Raw genomic sequence first — 19,822 nt, forward strand, 5'->3', positions numbered from 1 at the left:
CAGGCCTGGGGCAGACTCTAGTACAGAAGATCAGAGCATTCTCAGGCCTAGGCACCAATGCTGGTAGGAGGCTTGGGGATCACCAGAAGCAGACAGAATCAAGATGAGCTATCTGGGAAGAATGGGAAAAACTGTGGAAGCGGCTGGGTGCAGAGTCAATGGCCACAACTTACTTGCAGAATAAGGTCTTTAAAAAGATTAAAAAGTCCCTTTAAGACTACCCGACTTCTTTATTAAGAACACTGTCAACTGACTGCCAACATTCAGGTAGAACTTCAGATTTATCTACATAATATATGTAAATGGCAAAGAAATTAGAAAACACATAGAAAAGCAGATACTCACTGTGCAGCAGAGAGTATATAATGCATAGCAACATCCCCAAATAAGACCATCAAGGGCTTCCGGTCTTCCAGCTTGCCCTAGAACCAATTTTAGGGAAACACAGGTAATACAAACTCTATTACTAAAAGTCTCCAAGTACTAACATCTTCTATACCTATATAATCAAATACACTGATTTCACAATTTCTCAATCCCAGGGCTAACTGAACACTAGAGAAAAGGCCAATTCTTTAAAATAAAATCTGGATAACACCTCTATCTTTTTTCTTTTGTTTTTTTTTAAGTAGGCTTCACACCCAGCATGGAGCCCAATGTGGGGCCTGAACCCACGACCCTGAGATCAAGACCTGAGCTGAGATCAAGAGTCAGATGCTTAACTGACCAAGCCACCCAGGAACCCCTGTAAGATTTCTATTTTTAAATGTGTCATGTGGCACCTGGGTGGCTCAGTTGGTTAAGCATCCAACTCTTGGTTTTGGTTCAGGTCATGATCTCATGGTTCATGGGTTCAAGCCCCATATTGGGCTCTGTGCTGATGGCACAGAGCCTGATTGGGATTCTATCTCCCTCCCTCTCTGCCTCTCCCCTGCTCGCTATCTCTCTCTCAAAAATAAATAAATAAACATTTAAAAAAAATAAATGTGTCAGGCAATAATGCTCATATGAAAACAAAGTAAATTACATCTGAAAGCAACATTCCTGTGGAGAAAAGCTGTCATAGTCCCATTTGTTAGCCTAGACCAATATAAAGCCAACGCTGCCACCATCTGAGATTTTTTGACGTAACGCTGAGTTTTAAATTTTAACATTACTTTTATCGTGTTTCTTAAGTGCAAAGTGCCAAGATTCATAGCTGTTTCAAGAACTAAGTAGCCTGACAAATCTCTACATGCTGCCAATGGATCCCTATAATATCAGCATACTCTTATCCAAAGGGGTTGGACACAAGTAGCTAAGTTGATGTCAGATAAATCCCAAACTTTTCAATGTCTTTTTGCTACAACATACAATTAAACACCCCCCACCCCCAGCAGAGGCTCTGAGGATAAGTCAGTTTGAAGTGGTAACTTACTTTTCTGCTGACTGCAATGAGAAGACACTCAGCTGCTCCCAACTGAAGTTCCTGTTCATTCAGAAGCAGGCAGAGCATCTCTAAGAGCTTACAGTTTTCAGCAGTAATATGGCTCATGGACACCCAGTCAATGTAGCCCGCTAGAGTATTCAGTGCTGCAATTCCTACTCGACAGTTCGCTTGGGCCTGCGTGAAAAGAAGTAACTTTTGATCATTAAGTCCTCACTAACAGACAAAGAGGCTATGATCATACCTGAGCTCCTTCTATTTTCTAATTCTAAAAAGAAAATGATTTTAAAAAATGTACTCATGTAACAGCAACTGACAGGAACTCGAAGGTCTGACACACAACCACTTCTCAAACAACAGCACTCTCAATGTCTGTCAATAAGACCATATGGCACATGTGGCCATTTCGTCTCCTCTGATAAACTGAAAATATTATAATTTTAACTCCCTTCTACCATAACTCAACGATCACACAAACCAAGGCTGAGGTCACCCTCCACTAGGTGTATGCATCTCTGTACCTGAAAGCCTCAAAGAAGTCTCCTTCCAACTCCACAAGAGTCCTTACCTTTGATTCCTGAGAATTATCTGTCTTCTGAAAGAAAAGAAGTATAAGAATCCAATGTTTTTAATGAGCAAAAAGCTATGTAATAACTTTCCACCCACTTAATGAAGTCCCTTGAATAATGACTTTTTAAAATACAGACTTAACTTTTAACCTTTGGAAAAAATACAACTTTACTAAGAACATATAGCTGATGTTCCCGCTAAGAAAGAAAGGTTATTTTAGCAGTATGACACAAAGTTAGTATTTAAAGAGCTTACACAGATGTTACAACATTAAGTCCACAAAGATAGTTTCAAAACACATGGTTTACAAAGAAATATAACAGATGAACATAATAAGGATCAACAGTGCTAGTGATGAAAGAAATCTAGCTTAAAACAAAGCATGAGCATTTTTTCCACATTCAAATAAAAACAAATTATACCTAGCAAAAGTATACTGAAATAATGTAAATGGAGAAAAAACAAGAAACAAAATTAAATACAAGTTATGACCATGTATATATGGATATTACAAATCACACACAAATAATACATGCTAGACAAAAATAACATCTGTTCAGTAAATGTACAATTATAACTGATTTTTACCCTTCCATGTCCAATTCTACAAATATTACACAATGCTAATGATTTACATGCACAAAATTATTTTCCAAAAAAACTTCTGAAGGGGAGCTGAAGGGGAAGAGAAGCAGGAATAACAACTTGTGAAGTACCTGAAAACTCACTGCCTTTAGGATTATAAAGGATTTGTTTCACAATTCCTCATCTCAACTTTTAAAAATGCCCTTGTTAATAAAGGACAAGTATTAAACCCTCGTCAACAGTGACTGAGTAGAGGTGTTAATGGGTGGAGATGGGTAGAACCCTCTTACCAGCATCTACTGATGCTGCCCAAGAAGGAAAAGGAATCCAAGCAACAATAGCCAAGTCTAGTCTTTCCTCTCCAACAATTTTTCACTCCCACTCTGACCCTTTATGCTCCCCTCAGACCAGTTCAGGGGCCAGGTCATGGGCCAGGGAGAGTGAGCTTACTCATCTGATCATTGTTAACATTCAACCAACTGCCTAATTGGGAAGGTGAAGGGATGGACAGAGAGAAGAGACGGAAGAAGGGACGCAACTTCTCGAGCAAAAGAAGTTGTTCCAGGACAAAAGATGGCTCTTGGCTGTGCTCTGGTCTTGGACACAAGTGGCAGCCTGGTAGATGGAGGGAACTGAAACTGAGGCTAAAGAAAAACACCAGTGTATGTTTCTAATGTCTCAGCTCGGGCATGTTGGCTAGACTGCTAGAGCATCTAAGGGGTCATAATGTGTTCCCTTTCTCCTACAGATCAGATCTCCTAGGGGAAAATGAAAACAATACCTCCTTCACTCTCAATATAAATAAGTTTCTAAATGCAAATATTTTCCTGGTATCTTTTGAAAAATCTTCGGGAGATATTTTGGGGGAAATGGGCCATTCTAGTGTAAAGAACGGGACTTGACTTCCACCACAAACATTAGGGAATCTTCAATAATTATTCTCTGTACCTTCATCTATAAAATGGAGACTATACTTTCAGGGTTGTTTTGAAGATTAAATAACCCATAGAGTGCAAACAAGTATATAGCATATATTAGGTACTTACTGAGTTCCTCCCCACCCCAACAGCTCATAGTACCTTCTCCTCATTTGTGTTAGTATCTACCATTTCTCTAAAAATACAACGAAGGGGCACCTGGGTTGCTCAGGCGGTTAAGCATCTAACTTTTGGTTTCAGCTCAGGATACAATCCCTGGGGTTGTGGGATGGAGCCCTACACTGGGCTCTGCGCTCACAGCATAGAACCTGCTTGGATTCTCTCTCTTTCTCTGCCCCTCCCCTGTGTGCATTCTCCCTCTCAAAATAAATAAATAAAACTTAAAAAACAAAACAAAACAAAAGAATGCGCGGTGCCTGGGTGGCTCAGTTGGTTAAGTGTCAAACTTTGGCTCGGGTCATAATCTTGTAGTCTGTGGGTTCAAGCCCCAAGTGGGGTTCTGTGCTGACAGCTCAGAGCCTAGAGCCTGCTTTGGATTCTGTGTCTCCCTCTCTCACTGCCTCTCCTCCCCTGCTTACACTCTGTCTTGGTCTCTCTCTCTCAAAAATAAAATGTTTAAAAAAAAAAAAAAAAAAAAGAAGGAAATCAGGGTAAAAAATAATTTTAATTAATCCTATTTTGTGAAATAAACACATACAAGAATTCTAGATCAGGGTTTTACCACAATACTTTGGCATTTTGTGTAGGATAAGTCTTTATTGTGAGGGACAATTCTGTGTATTATAAAATGTTTAGCAGTATTCTTGGCCTCTACCCACTAGATGCCAGTAGCAACCCCTACTTGTGACAATGTGGGGGGCAAAACCATCCTTTGCTGAGAATTACTGTACTACATTAACTTTTACATGACATTCTTCTGAAAGCTCTCTACTAAAAAAAGACAATGGTTGGAAAGATAGTATTTGGCTTGCCCTTTTCTGCAGAAGAGATACCTTATCAGGAAGAATAGAACACAGGTATTTCCCACTTTTCAAAATTTTGTGTTATGCCACCTTGTTTTTAATGACCCGCATTAGTACCTGTTTTCTCTAACTGAAAGAAATCTGAAGAGGATTATTTGCTTTTACAAAGTGAGAATAACTTTCAGCCTTGTTAGAGCAAGCTCTTATAGAGGCACCACTAAGTTCCTTCCCCAAGAATGGCAGTCAGCATCTCAGTCAAGCAGCTACAGCTTTAGACTGTCTGTGGGCATCTGTGCTTTACTGTGATTATTTTGTGCATCTGTTAGCAAGACGTGTCCTAAGATGTCAGAAAAGCCAACGAGAGGTGTTTTCTTTTGGCATGGGAATGCTCAAAAAATTTTCCACATAAATTAATGGTAATTTCTTCATACTATGCCATTTGGGCTTTCAACAGGTTTCAAAGGAACTTCTTCTTTCAGGTAGTGAGGTAAACCTGTACCGAAAATCATATAGTCAAGAGGAATAAAACCCAGCAGTTTCCACTGCAAAAGGGACCAGAACTAAACAGGGCATCTGACCTACCAGAAATCCGGGCTTTAAATATTTTAAATGCTAAGAATTAATCATTTTTATACTGATTTAAGAATTTTATTATTGTTTTTAAAATAGATATGGAAACTCATTGACTTGAGTTTCTTGGAAAATTAGTTCCAGTTTTTCCTGTCATCTGTTTCTCTTTTGATGGTTTTCTTTCGATGAACTTTTAACTTAGAAAAACAAACAAAATCCCACTCATATTAGAAAAAAGAAGTTTGGGTGCCTGGGTGGCTCAGTTGGTTAAGTGTCTGACTCTTGGTTTTGGCTCAGGTCATGATCTCATAGTTTTTGAGAATAAGCCCTATGTCAGGACTCTGTGCTGACAGCACGGAGCCTGTTTGGATTCTCTCTCTCCCTCTCTCTCTGCCCCTTCCCCATTCACACCCTTTCTCTCTCTCTCTCTCTCTAAAAGTAAATAAACATTTAAAAGAAAATAGAACTTTTGGGAGGTGAGGTATCTCTTACCACTTGTCGGTACTTGTTTACATTTTCTTGAAGAGTGTTAAGTAGAAAACTAAATATTCTTTCCATGTTCTGGGTTAACGTTTGTTGGATATCCCTTCTTCTTTGAGGGGGTAGGGTTTGAAAGGTCACTACATCCTCTGCCAGTCGTAAAAGGATGAACATCACTAATTCTGTCTGTGTTTCCTAGATCAAAGAAATAAAGTAATTAAATTAAATAGAAACATCATTTTCACTATGTGTGAGCCCAAAGACTCTTTTCTGTTGACAAAATGAACTCCAAAAGAGCCCCTCCAAAATCAACTGAATTGATACAGCTATATTTCATACCCCTTGTTTAGAAAGAGTATCCAATTCTATTAGCATATCAGGCCAGTGCTGTGGCCACTCCCGCTTGATCATTTCTACTACAATTCGAGACAAAACATCTTTAATATGGTTCTCCTCTTCCAAAATGTCCAGTGTTCCCTGAAAAACAAAAAGAGATAGTAAGAGATCTGTAAGACTGAATTTAAAAAACACAAAAAAACCAACCACCTGGGCTGTGAAAGTATACAGAACTTCAGCAGGCTTCCTTTTAAACTAAACAGAATAAAACCTGCTCTCCAGGTCTGAGTCACCTGCCCTGCATTCTCACGAATCATTTTCCCCACTTAAAGCTTAAGTGAGGGTTGCATCAGCTAAAAAAATGACTGTCATACAGAGCAAGGAAGACATTATTGTTCTCCTTTACCAAGTGAAAAGGCTCTCATATTGACTTTCATTTTGTAAGAGCGCCAACATGAAGAGTACAAAAATGAGGACAATAAGCAGCTGATAAAATGGGAGAATTAGGAGAAGCAACTGAACATGTGACTGATAGTTCTAGCATTATACGACACAGAAAAACTATTCCCAGGAATGGGGCACCTGCATGGCTCAGTCGGTTGAGCATCCGACTTCGGCTCAGGTCATGATCTCACAGCTTGTGAGTTCGAGCCCCGCATCAGGCTCTGTGCTGACAGCTCGGAGCCTGGAGCCTGCTTCGGATTCTGTGTCTTCCTCTCTCTCTGCCCCAACCCACTCACATTCTGTCTGTCTCAAAAATAAATAAACATTAAAAAAAAAAAAAAAAAAAGATTCTCTCCCTCTGCCCCTCCCCTGCATGCACCTATGTGCACTTTTTCTCTCTCTCTAAATACAAAAATAAAGTTTGATATCAAAATTAATGAATTAGGATTCCTATCAAGTTTCCCCAAAACTAGCAAAATATAAATCCTAAGTTGATTAATAATTCTGAAACGATTTTAAAAACTTTCATATTTTATTAGAGAGGAAAGCAAGCACATGTGGATGTGGGAGAGGGGTGGAGGGGGAGAGGGAGAGGGTGGGAAGGGGAGAAGGGGGAGAGAGAGGGAGAGGGTGGGTGGGGGGAGGGAGGGAGAGACAGGGGGAGAGGGTGGGTGGGGGGAGGGAGGGAGAGACAGGGGGAGAGGGTGGGTGGGGGGAGGGAGGGAGAGACAGGGGGAGAGGGTGGGTAGGGGGGAGGGAGGTAGAGAGGGAGAGGGTGGGTGGGTGGTGGGGGGAGGGAGGGAGAGGGAGAGAGAACCTTAAGCAGGCTCCATGCTCAGTGCAGAGCCTGATGCAGAGCTCCATCCCACCCACTAACCTGTGATTATGCCTTGCGCCAAAATCAAGAGTTGGATACTCAACCAACTAAGCCACCCAGGTGCCCTGAAGAGAATTTTTTTTTTTTAAGAATTTAAAGTAACCTCTATACCCAACATGGGACTCGAATTCACAACCCGAATATCAAGAGTCACATGCTCTACCAACTGAGCCAGCCAGGCACCCCAGGAATAAAGGCACTGATTTTGGAGATGAAATAACGGGAATTCAACTTTTCATGCCATGTGTGTTTAAAAAAAAAAAAAAAAAAAAAAAAAAAAAAAAAGCTATGGATTTTAACCATGTTTAAAATCATATTCTAACTCCTGACACAAATTCATTCTGCATATTTCATACTGGCAGAACCATACGGTAGTCCAGTTTGGAATGAAAGGAAACAAACAGCAAAGTGCAATCTAATTTAGAACTAAGAATCATGTTCATTTGTTGAAAATGTTTAATCTGTTCTGCCCTGTCAAGCATGCTGTTTGACCTATGTAGAACTAGTGAATTTTTACATAAATGCTACATTAAAGAAGTTACACTTAGTCTAAACTACCTTTGAAACACAAGTCTTCCAACCAACCATTCATTCCTTACATTTGCAATCAGCTCCATGACACTGTTCTTCAGATAGACCTTCTCCAATCGAGACATGCTGTTCCACCGAAACCTGGCCACCAAAATGCATAAAGTCAAGAGAATCACATTAGAAGTTTTCTCTAATAGCTCTGATTTTGTGTTATATTATGCTGGCAATTTCACTAAGAAACTATACTTTTGATTTTGTACCCTTCAAAGAATGGACAATAACAGTCCATATCCGACCAAAATGCTAACAGAAAAATGCCTTGGGAAATAGGCAGTGGTTCACTAATTGAAATTCACACAAGGTTTGTGCACAGATTTGGGTGGGGGGGGGCTTGATTTTACTGACAGGCCAAAAGCAAATATACACTTGGGACAATTGCAACAAATGTAGTTGCTTTTCAGAAAATACAATGTTGATACCACTAACTCCTTTTTTTTTGGTGCTGGCTTATGAAGTAATAGTACAATCCCACAAAAACTGTGGCAAAGTCTTGAAAGGTGATTCTTATGATAGACGCGGTGGGGATAGGAAACTCAAGTTAGGAAGGGTTTTCAGTTTTTGTGATATAAATCCTCCTTTGGATTTGCCATTCAGAGAAGGAACACACTCAAACTTAAAAAAAAAATTAAAAGCACAATGCCTAATCAGAGATGTAATTATACTTATACACTGTATTTTTCCAAAAAAGACCTTGAAGTCTGTTGGAACACAACAGGAGCTCAATAAATGCTGGCAGAACCAGTTAACATTTGTAGAATGCTTAGTATGTACCATGTATTTTACGTGGATGAAAGAACTGAGGAAGAGGAAAGTTAAGTCCTGAATGAGAGCTCTCATGAGGCTGTGATAATCTCTTGGAGAACATTCCTTTCTTCATGGTGATTGTTCTTTTCTACTCACCTAAAGATTAGCTCTATGAGTTACCATAAGAAATAAAGATATGTTCTCTCAAGAGTTTGGTGGTACCCTCTAAAAGCTCCTTACTTGACAACGTGTTCCAGGATCTGAAGGCCAAAATGTCTGACGATGGCAATCTGTGTTTTCTCAGCCAACCTCAAGCCACAGGGGACACAGATAGGGCACTTTTCTTTAAACTCTTCACAGAACTGAAACAAGAAAAGTTAGTATTTCCCTTAGGAGCCAAGAGAAAGTGGGATTAAAAAAAAAATTTCATCTTAAATTTTAAGGGTGCTGGGGTGGCTCAGTTGGTTAAGCATCCAACTCTTAATTTCAGCTCGGGTCATGATCTCACAGTTCCCGAGTTCAAGCCCCGCACTGGGTTCTGTGCTGCCAGCTCGGAGCCTGCTTGGGATTCTGTTTCTCCCTTTCTCTCTTCCCCTCCTCTGCTCATGCACTCTCTCTCTCTCAAACTTTAAAAATTTTTTTTTTAAAATAAAGTTTCTCTTTTTTATGCTTATTTATTTTGAGAGACCGAAAACACCCACAGGGGTGGAGAAGGGGAGGGGGTGGGGGTGGGGGAGAGAGAGAGAGAAAGAGAGAGAGAGAGAGAGAGAGAGAGAGAGAGAGAGAGAGAGAGAGAGAATCCCTAACAGGTTTCCCATTGTTGGCACAGAGCCGGATGCGGGAACTTCTGCTCAGGTCATGATCTCACAGCTGGTGAGTTCAAGCCCTGCATGGGGCTCTGTGCTGACAGCTCAGAGCCTGGAGCCTGCTTCGGATTCAGTGTCTCCCTCTCTCTCTACCCCTCCCCCGCTCGCGCACACGCACTCTCTCTCTCTCTCAAAAATAAACATTAAAAACATTTAAATTTTTTTTAAAGATTAATAAAAACTTTGGGGGAAGGAATAAAGCAATGCGACAAACTCTTTACAACTCTTGAATTTAGGTGAGAGGTATATACAAGATCATTGCAGTATTATTCCCTTTACTTTTGTGTCTATTTTTGATATTTCATAGCAAATAAATAGAACTCAATTGTTTGATTCTAAATCCTGTGGCATACATCTATATGTTTTTTAAAAAGTAAGGTTTTTCTCAAGTGATGTTCACTCTATAAAGTCACATCATTTAAAATATACACAGCACTTAACTGAAATTAATAAAAACTTAAGAAAAAAATATACACACGGCACAAGTGTTTTCTCACATTCCATATAACATGGTGTGATGCGCGAATAAGTCTGCAATTTATTAGCATCCCAATTTATATTAGCATTCCTGAACTGCAACACAGGAATAAGTCCCAGGACCTGAGCATCCGGATTCAAGAAAAACTACTTTCAGGAAACCAAAGCGCCCTTGTTAAAAATGCAAAGTAAGTGGTAGAAGTTCATCTTTGCGCAAAATTACCCGAGAATAGAACACACTGAAAAAACATGGGTGGAAGGTGTGTGAGAATTAGCCCAGAAATCCCCAAGACACAGAAGAGGATTAGTAAGAGGAGTACGAATGCAAGTAAAGTGGCCCTAGAGGGACTGAAGCTCAGCTAGGATGGGTCAGGAGGGTGCAAGGAAATGTTTAATGCAGAGGAGACCGTAAAGAATGTAGCTGGTGTTGGGGACGAGACGGGCACGTGCTCCACGGGAAGGCTACGGTGTGTGGAGTTTAGGGCAATAATAAAATAGAAGCATCCGGCTTTGGTGCGGGCAGGAGTGAAGAGAAGTAGGGAAAGGAGAGGAGAGGGCAGTGGAAAGTGGTGGTGAGATGAGAATCAGCAAGGAACCGGAGGGTCCCGAGAGAAGGGCAGGCGAGGCTAGCAGAGAAAGCCAAGAGAAGAGGCGCGGAGGGCGGGGAGGGGGAAGGCAAAGGCCCCCCGCGGTTGTGATGGGAGGTCCAGGGGCCGCGTGGGCGGGGAACGAGCAGGGTTTGGGGCCGCGCGGGGACCGCTGGAGCTGGGGCAGGGACTTGGGGCAGGCCCGGGGCGCCAGACCCTGTCTACCTTGAGGGCTTCCAGGCGGTAGCGCTGGGTGGAGCTGGGGTCCATCATGACCGTCACCGCTTTCACCAGCTGCTCGCAAAGCGCGTTCACTTGATCCATCGCCATGGCTAGTGCTACGCGCCGCAAGCGCGCACCACGGCCGTCGCGGGAGCACGAGGCACCGACGGCTCCCTTCACGGGACCACACGCTGGTACCGGGCCGCGGCGAACTGGGGGGTGGGGAGCGGGAGGAGGAGCGTGAGCTGCAGAAGCTCCAGCCTGGAAAGAGCGGGGGCTGCGCACGCGCCCGACCCGCCACTGCGCACGCGCCCGCGGAAGTGGCGGCTCCCGTGTGACTGTAGCTCCTCGGTGGGCGGAGCGGGGGACGGAAGGGGTACAGTGCGCAGACGCGTCAACGGCTGTTTAGCTGCGCGCGCGCTGTCTGATCTGCTTTTCAAGGTCTGGCTGCTGAGCGCTCAAATCCTGGGTAGGTCCGCCCGGCAGTGCGGTGGCTACTCTCCTGGGCAGGGTCGTCTGTGACCCGTGGTCCGTTTCTCCGTCATCACCGGCAATAAATCTCTCGAAACCGACTGGTCCGCTTCCGGAGAGGGGGTATTCAGGACTCCTTCATCTTCCTTCCAGTGGACGGCGAGCCCGGCATCTTCGGCGTCCGTGATCGGCAGTTCTTCCAGGTGCTTGCCACATTGGTAAGAATTGAGAACCGTTCGGTATCGCCGTTTTCAGACATTTCATGCTTTGGCTGTTAATTTTATGCTATAGTAGTAGCTGGTGAGGACGTTGGACCGAGACTCCGTGAAACAGAAATGCATACTCACTGAGATGTAAAGGCCCTGGTATGGTCTTCTAAGAGGATTTTTTTTTTTTTTTTTTTTTTTTTGGTGGAATAATAGTATCTTCGCTATGTCTTCAATCTCCTTCTTCACTTTTGTTCATCTTCCTTAGATGTGTTATCGCCTGATCGGCACCAAACTTAAAGATCCTGATTAAATCGAGACCCTTGAAGATCAGTAATTGCAATTATTGAAGGCTTTTGCAGTTTGGATCTTTTAAAGTGCTACATATAAGACTTCAGAATAGTGGGATCCTTATTCGGAAAGGGGAGTTTTTGGCAGCGAGTGTGTTTTCATTTCCCATCTTTGAAAAGTTCTTGCTTTCTCCAGCCTAATGCATAAACTGAAAACTTCAGCAGCGGTTAAAGTTTGCATATTGGGTTTTGTGTTTTTTTCGCAGTAAAATGTTTGCTGGACTTAAATCACTGCTTCCTATTCTTACTCTATTTTTATTTGTATCTAGCATGGTACTTCCCTGGTGATTGTGTGTGTGTGTGTGTGTGTGTGTGTGTGTGTGTGTGTGTGTTAAAATGTGTTTACTATTTTTATTCTGGCATTATCTGTTCCAGCACTACGCAAAAGTCGCCTCAAGGTAAGGTAATTTCTGACATATTATGGTTTTAACTTTTAAGTGTTTAAACTTAACACTTTATGCCAAGTTTCAGTGAGTGGAATTTATAAGGAATTTTTATAAAGAATTAATGCCTTGACTACTCAGACTTTTTAATTCATGTTTCTTTCCACTAATCTTCTGTCATTGTTAGTTCCATGCCACTTGTCAACGTCAATGTTAATTTTTGATTTTTTTTTTTTTTAGAAAACAGTTGAGTGTTTACTCAACTGTATAACCTTTTCTTTCATATTTAAATCATGAATTACTGGTGTTTCCATAAGTATCTTATTTAGGTCAGTTGTTTCCAATTTCTGCTACATATTAGAACTGCCTGGAGAGGGGCGCCTGGGTGGCTCAGTCGGTTGAGCGTCCGACTTCAGCTCAGGTCACGATCTCACGATTCGTGAGTTGGAGCCCCGAGTCGGGCTCTGGGCTGATGGCTCAGAGCCTGGAGCCTGCTTCCGCTTCTGTGTCTCCCTCTCTCTCTGCCCCTCCCCCATTCATGCTCTGTCTCTCTCTGTCTCAAAAATAAATAAACATTAAAAAAAAAAAAAAAAAGAACTGCCTGGAGAGCTTTTAAAAATCACAGTGCTCAAGTCACACCCCATTTTGTGCCATCTCAGCCTAATAGTAATGTTTTAAAATAATAAGTTTAAATAAAATGATATCTAAGTAACATTGATATTTGGCTTCTAATACCAGACATCCTAATGTAATTGGTATATGCGTGTTTTGTGCTATCTCAGCCTATTGGTGGTAATGCTGTGGTTAGAAATGCTTCAGGACACTCACCTGGGCTCCTGTGAGCTTCCCACAGACCTGTCCCGTTTCGAAACCAATGTTCTTATGGTTCTTAATATGATTGCAGGACACCCTTTAGCAGTGACCCTCAGGAAACTTTTTGAAAGAAAAACAATTTATTCCTTATAAGCCCTGAAGCTCACAAGACACCAGTGAGCACACAGCAAGGTTACAGGTAGAGAGGGAGCAAGCTAGGACAGGCCTGGAGTTCTGCTTGAGGGTGGGGATCAAGGGTTTCACAGGTGAATTTAAAAAATAAGAGCGGGAATTTAAAGTACCAGAAGAGAGAAAAGGGAAAACAAAAAACCAAGTGTTCCAAAATGGCCAGTTATTGAAATCAACCAAGAACTCTAAAACAAAGGAGTCTCAGTTAGGGAACGTGGCCTGACACTTTATCTAGTCATTTGGCTGCCTATGTGTTTATTCAAGATAGTCATCTTTAAAGTAAGTGGATGCCTCAGCAATCCCGGCTTAAATCAGCCACCTGCATTATGAGAAAGGGGTGGCGGGAGCCACTGTCCGGGTTTACACGACAATCTACCCTGTGATGCCAGAGTCAATGATGAGGACGTTAACTGCCCTGATAGTTGGTATGTTAAAAGTCAGGGTTAAATAATTATACAGGCAATAGTTTGAAATCCAGTCTGTAGCCATTGTCCCAAACTTGAAAGAGTCCAGCCATGAAAATGGGTCAGTGATCTTTGAAGGCTAGCCCTGGAAATCTGTTCACGGATTTGGGTAATAAGTAGTCTGCTTTTTTTTTTTTTTTTTTTTAAGTTTATTTTGAGAGGGAGGGACAGAGAGAGACAGACAGAGAATGAATAGGGGAGGGGCAGAGAGAGGGGGAGAGAGAGAGAGAAAGAGAGAGAGAGAGAGAGAGAATGAATCCCAAGCAGGCTCTGAGTTGTCAGCATAGCCTGATGTGGGTCTCCATCTCATGACCCCTGAAATCATGACCTGAGCCAAAATCAAGAGTTGGGTACTAAACTGACTGAGCCATCCAGGTGCCCCATGGTATAAGTAGGTTTGAGCCTGTCCTGTGTTGGTAGATTGTTTCATATTCAGTGGAACCAATCTCTTGGTCCTGAGAATAACTCAATTTAATTAAAGTGTTGTGTCTTATTTCAGGAAGTGGTTGTGCAGGTGGGTTCCTCAAGTTAGGCCTGTTTAAAAAAAAAAAAAAAAAAACTGAGTAAATTTAAAGATCTACACTGGCTTTATTCATGGTTATGAATTGGTCAGCATCTCCTCTAACAAATAAAAAGGAGCTCCTAAGAGTTGTACAAAGTGAAAGGCAAGGCAGAAGGGGGCATGAGAAGGAAGTTACTGTCAAAGAGTAGATTGTTTCAAGCAAGATCACCTTCCTTTGGGGGAAGGCAGAGGTCTATCAGGCAGATAGTGCTGACCAGGAAATTCCAGACTGACAGATTAAGATTATAATCCCAGTTTGTGAGTTCTGAAGGCAGTCAGTTAAGAAGATTTCTAGATGTCAGACTCAAAGCATCTTCAGATGGAGTGAGGGCAGACAGTGGCAATTTGTTAGATTTTCCTGGTTTGCAGTTTGAATGTCTCTGGTGATCTTTTCTGAGTGACCCACGCAGCAACTGGCACCAAAATTGTCTATGCATGAGCTGTTGTGTGATTTCTTTGAAGTTTATGTCAAGTTGTTCCACGTTAGCTTGCATGACTTTGGGAAAGGGCAGTTTTAGTTCTCAGTGTTTCCAAGTCAGAAGGGTGGGAGAACATTTGGAAATGTTAGTTTAGAGAGTTATAGCCAAATATTGGAGGAAACTAGAAGAATTCAGGATCCAGTCCAGTTTAGAGGTGGAAAAATAAAACCTCAAAGACCATTAACTTTGTGATATCCACAAAGTTATAATACTGAAACAGTCATTCTCTCACAATCACCCCCATTTCTTTCAGAGATAATCAAAATAAGGCTAATTAAAAAAAAAATAAGTATAGTCTCATTAAAGTAGGCCTGGTTATTAACCTAAGTACAGCAAGAATAGTGATTGACCATATAGACATTTAAATCTGCTTTCCTGGAACTTTTCATAAGGAATCTCAGATTGAACTTTTAAAAGCCTTTTGAGACTATGAAGCCAATCAAGAAACTTGCCATTAGGCTTTGCCTGCAATATGTATAGATTTGGGTGAATTCCTCTCTTCTTGAGGTTCCTAAAATACCCTGAGGTTCCTAGGCCTGCCAGGAAGAGACCTTCCTTACTCACCTGGTAAGGCTGTTGGGAACTTGGTAAGCAGGGCGCCAGACTGATTTTTCCATGGGGCTTTATTGATTCCACAAAGTTAAACTTAGTTTCTTAACTATTATATCTACATATGTATGTCTTAAATACATCATTCTAGTCAAAGTTTGGTAGTATAACCAATGTTTCCAATCGTGTCCTGTTAGAAGGAGAAAGATCCTTATTGAACTTATACAGATAATTACATTGCCATAAAAATAAGAATATTCACTGAGAGTTTTCTAATTCTGGAGGGATCAGGTAAGGAGAAAAAGTTTGTTCTCAAAAGTATATTTTACCAAATTGCTGTAAGTTGGAGATAGGTTAAGAGAAGAGGTTTCCTTAAATCTGGAAGAAACAACATTAAAGAACCAACAGTGTTTCTAATGAAAAGTCATAAGAATTATAATCCTCCTCATCAGTTCATTCAGTCCTATGGAATTCTTTTTTTTTTTTTTTTTTTTTTTTTAATGTTTGTTTTTGAGAGCGAGAGCGAGCAAGTGGGGGTAGGGCAGAGAGACAGAGAGAGGGAGACACAGAATCTGAAACAGGCTTAAAGCTCTGAGCTGTCAGCACAGAGCCCAACGTGAGGCCCGAACCCAAGAATAGTGAGATCATGACCTGAGCTGAATGTGGTCACCCAACCGACTGAGCCACCCAGGCGCCCCATTAAAGCTTTTTTTAAAAAGTTTATTTATTTTGAGAGAGACGGGGAGAGAGAGATACACATACAGACAGACAGCGTGAGGGGAGGGGGGGGGGGCAGAGGGAGAGAGAGAATCCTAAGCAGGCTCTGTGTGGTCATCTCAGAGCCCAAGGCAGGGCTTGAATTTAGAAGATCTAGAGTTGGATGCTTAAGAGACTGAGCCACCCAGGCACCCCTTGATATTAAAACTTATTTTTAAAAAACTCTTTATGATAATTCACTTTTAGCCAGCTTGATTACATAAGGTATTCTCTTTTTATCTACCTATGGTGTCATTGTGTGGCCCCAGGTATGCTATGTACTTTTCAGTCCTGTAAGTACTAAACCTTTATTTTTTTCAGTTTGCTGATGGTTATTGCTGAAGGGCATCTTGCAATCACAATAAGAATCACAAGGGTTGGTCAGTTGTATTTTTTCTTTTGGAAAGAGGAGATGTCTGTGGGAAGGTCACTGGTGCCCAGGTGAGTGACCCTAGCCATTTCTAGCTGATAGCATTTCTCAGCTGATAGCTGAGCTAGCACAAAACACACCCATACCAATTAAATTAGGATGTCGGGTGAGAGAAGCCAGATATCAGTATTATTTAAATATTCCTAAGTTGGGGGACCCTGGTTGGCTCAGTCAGTAGAGGACTCTTGATCTTGGTGTCATGAGTTCAAACCCCATGTTGGGCATAGAGCTTAAAAAAAATGTCCCTGGCTAATCTGCAGCAAAGTTTGGGAGTCACTACTTTAGTTTGTATTTCTTCCAGATTTCTAACAATGTTAAATGATAACATTAGTCTGTATCCACTGTCAAGTACATAAGGTTTGTTCTTCCAGTCTACCATCCATACCTTTATGTATGTCTATCTGTGAATAGTATGTAGTATTGTTTTCTTTTGTCTTCAAAAGTTTACATAAATGGATAGAAAATCACCATCAGACCGTTATCAAGTAAGTGTTACAGGCAAGATCCAGTGATAGGTGCTTAGTGGTTGAAAGTTTTAGGAGAACCAGGATATTTGCATTGTCTCAAAGATTTCCTCCTAAGATAATAGTTACAAAAGGAAAAATAGTAACTTTACAACAAGAAACCTGACAAATACTATCACAACTAAACGACCATGGTTAACTTCACCAGTAATAAGACTTGTTATCATGTATCTCTCCGTATGATACACTGAGAAGAACACTTCACTTCCATAATATTCTTGCCAAAAATATATAGCCTTGAGGCGTCTGGGTGGCTCAGTCGGTTAAGCATTTGTCTCTTGATTTCAGCCTGGGTCATGATCTCAGGGTTAGTGGGTTTGAGCCCCCGCATCGGGCTCTGCACTGACTGTGAGGAGCCTGCTTGGGATTTTCTCTCCCTCTCTCTCTGCCCCTTCCCAACTTGCATTGTGTCAGTTCTCTCTCTCTCTGTCTCTCTCTTTCTCTCAAAATAAGTAAACTTTTAAAAAAAAAAAAAGAAAAAGAAATACCAAAAACGTATAACCTTAATCTAATCAAGAGAAAGCATTAGACAAACCTAAATTGAGAGGCATTCTTGAAGTAGCTGACTAGTTCTCTTCAAAAGTGTCATGAAAAATAAGGGAAGATTGAGGAAATGTCACAGATTGGAGAAGACCAAGGAGATATGATGACTAACATTGGATCCTGGGGGGGAAAAAAAAAGATTATTAGTGTAATAACTGGTGAAATTCAAGTAAAGTGTATAGTTGAGCATTATACCAATGTTCATTCATTTTTTAGTTTTGATAATTGTGCTTTATAAAATGTTAACAGAGGAAGCTGGATTTCAGAGAATCCTACCATTTTTGCAACTTTAAGTCTGAAATTATTTCAAAATAAAAAGTTAAAAAAATTCACATGAATGCTATCATGTTATATGTCATTTCCTGTTTCTCTTTTCCCTGAAATTATACTCTAGATTTGTTATCAACTAGAGTAACTATTGACTTCATCCCTCTGTTGATGTACATTATAGTTTTTTTTTTTTTTTAATGTTTATTGTTTTTAAAGACTGCACAAGCAGGGAAGGGGCAGAGAGATGGGGAGACAGGATTGGAAGTGGGCTCTGTGCTGACAGCAGTGAGCCCGATGCAGGGCTCAAACCCACAAACTGCAAGATCATGACCTGAGCCAAACGCAGACACTCAACTGACCGAGCCACTCAGGTGCCCCAATGTACATTATAGTTTTAATTTGCATTTCCCTGTAACTAATGATGTTGAGCCCATTTTCATGTGCTTACTGACTATATGTATATCTTTTTTGTGTGTTCAGTTCCTTTGGGAGGTGGGGATTTTTTAAAGCTTTTGATATATACTGCCTTCCTAAAATTATAACAATTTATTATTCTCTTACCAGCATCATATGAAAATGGCTATTTCATTCTTGTTACTGTTCATGTTCAGGATAACTCAACAATAGAAGTACGGAAATACAGCTTTCTATGGTGCTTTGGATTAGATGTCTTTTCTGATCATAAAATATCGTCTTACAGAAAAATGGCTACTGGACAGGACCGGGTAGTTGCTCTAGTGGACATGGACTGTTTTTTTGTTCAAGTGGAACAGCGGGAAAATCCTCATTTGAAGAATAAACCTTGTGCAGTTGTACAGTACAAATCATGGAAGGGTGGTGGGTATGTATCATACTTATTATAACTATCGACTATTTTAATCTATAAGAATACATGGCAGTATGCTAGGTCCTGTTTTGAGATTTCTCAGCTGCTGTGTTTGAGATGTAATAGTGGCATCTGTGACCAAAAAGTTTCTACTATTATGTTTATATAGCCTTGATGTTAAATTTTAGTTATTTTTGCTTGTGATCATTTAACACTTTTCTATTTTCTTTTTTTTCCTAACCTTAGAATAGTTTCAGTGAGTTATGAAGCTCGTGCATTTGGGGTCGCTAGGAACATGTGGGCAAATGATGCTAAGAAGTTATGTCCAGATCTTCTACTGGCACAAGTTCGTGAGTCTCGTGGGAAAGCTGACCTTACCAAGTAAGAAGAAAAGATTGTTTAAGGGAATGGAAGAATTGGAAATAATATAATATGAGCCCCTGAGGAACTGAGGTTTCAAATTTGTTTGGTGTAAATAATGTCTGAAAAAGTTCCCTTTCGACAGCCAGCTTTTCTCTGTGAAATGAAAATAGATTTGATACCATGTTTCAGGAACAGTTCAGAGTCGTTACAACCTGTAACAATTGGTGCCCTTAACACCCTTTCAGTTCCTTAATTATTTAAAAATTGGTATTATGGGGGGTGGGAGGGAGGGGAGGGTGGGTGATGGGTATTGAGGAGGGCACCTTTTGGGATGAGCACTGGGTGTTGTATGGAAACCAATTTGACAATAAACTTCATATATTGAAAAAAAAAATAAAAAAATAAACAATTACCCACGAAAAGTATGAGATAGACAAAGTTAACCACTACCTTAAGTTATCCTTTTGTTAACAAATTGGAACACAGATAACATGAGCTAATTTGACCTTCAGTAAACCTTAGTAGAATGAATATTTATTATTCAATTCTGATAATTTAAAAGACATGAACACTGGGTGTTGTCTGGAAATCAATTTGTCAATAAGTTATATTAAAAATTAAAAAAAATTGGTATTATAATTAAAACTTAGAGGTGCCTGTGTGGCTCTATCGGTTAAGTGTCCAACTTCGACTCAGGTCATGATCTCACGGTTTGTGAGTTCAAGCCCTGCATCAGGCTTCATGCTGATAGCACAGAGCCTACTTGGGATTCTCTCTCCCTCTCCCCTCTCCCCTCTCCCCTCTCCCCTCTCCCCTCTCCCCTCTCCCCTCTCCCCTCTCCCCTCTCCCCTCCCCCCCTCTCCCCTCTCCCCTCCCCCCCTCTCCCCCCCTCTCCCCCCCTCTCCCCCCCTCTCCCCCCTCTCCCCCCCCCCTCCCCCCCCTCCCCCCCTCTCCCCCCTCTCCCCCCCT

The 19,822-nt window shown here is 41.2% G+C and overlaps 2 protein-coding genes across 4 annotated transcripts in view; one reads left to right on the forward strand and one right to left on the reverse strand.

Moving 5' to 3' along the window:
- Positions 1-10,978, reverse strand: part of XPO5 (exportin 5) — a 48,301-nt gene extending 37,323 nt beyond the window's left edge. Inside the window, exons 1-8 of the mRNA XM_060615593.3 lie at positions 10,679-10,978; positions 8,764-8,885; positions 7,788-7,860; positions 5,871-6,008; positions 5,544-5,726; positions 1,995-2,021; positions 1,418-1,603; positions 346-422 (exon numbers count right to left, since the gene is read on the reverse strand). Coding sequence (XP_060471576.2) covers positions 346-422; positions 1,418-1,603; positions 1,995-2,021; positions 5,544-5,726; positions 5,871-6,008; positions 7,788-7,860; positions 8,764-8,885; positions 10,679-10,783 — 911 coding nt within the window. The 5' untranslated portion in view covers positions 10,784-10,978. The remainder of the gene's footprint in view (positions 1-345; positions 423-1,417; positions 1,604-1,994; positions 2,022-5,543; positions 5,727-5,870; positions 6,009-7,787; positions 7,861-8,763; positions 8,886-10,678) is intronic.
- Positions 10,979-11,057: 79 nt separating this feature from the next.
- POLH (DNA polymerase eta) overlaps positions 11,058-19,822 on the forward strand; it is a 41,836-nt gene continuing 33,071 nt past the window's right edge. Inside the window, exons 1-3 of one of the 3 annotated variants that reach the window (XM_060615598.3) lie at positions 11,058-11,364; positions 18,365-18,505; positions 18,737-18,871. In XM_060615598.3, the coding sequence (XP_060471581.1) occupies positions 18,369-18,505; positions 18,737-18,871 (272 nt within the window). In that variant the 5' untranslated portion in view covers positions 11,058-11,364; positions 18,365-18,368. Of the gene's footprint in view, positions 11,365-15,677; positions 16,339-18,364; positions 18,506-18,736; positions 18,872-19,822 lie in introns of those variants that run through there. The other 2 variants (XM_081795743.1, XM_081795744.1) reach the window with 2 other exon arrangements.

Source organism: Panthera onca, chromosome B2 (assembly GCF_046562875.1).
Source record: "Panthera onca isolate mPanOnc1 chromosome B2, mPanOnc1 haplotype 2, whole genome shotgun sequence".
Taxonomy (NCBI): Eukaryota; Metazoa; Chordata; class Mammalia; order Carnivora; family Felidae; genus Panthera; species Panthera onca.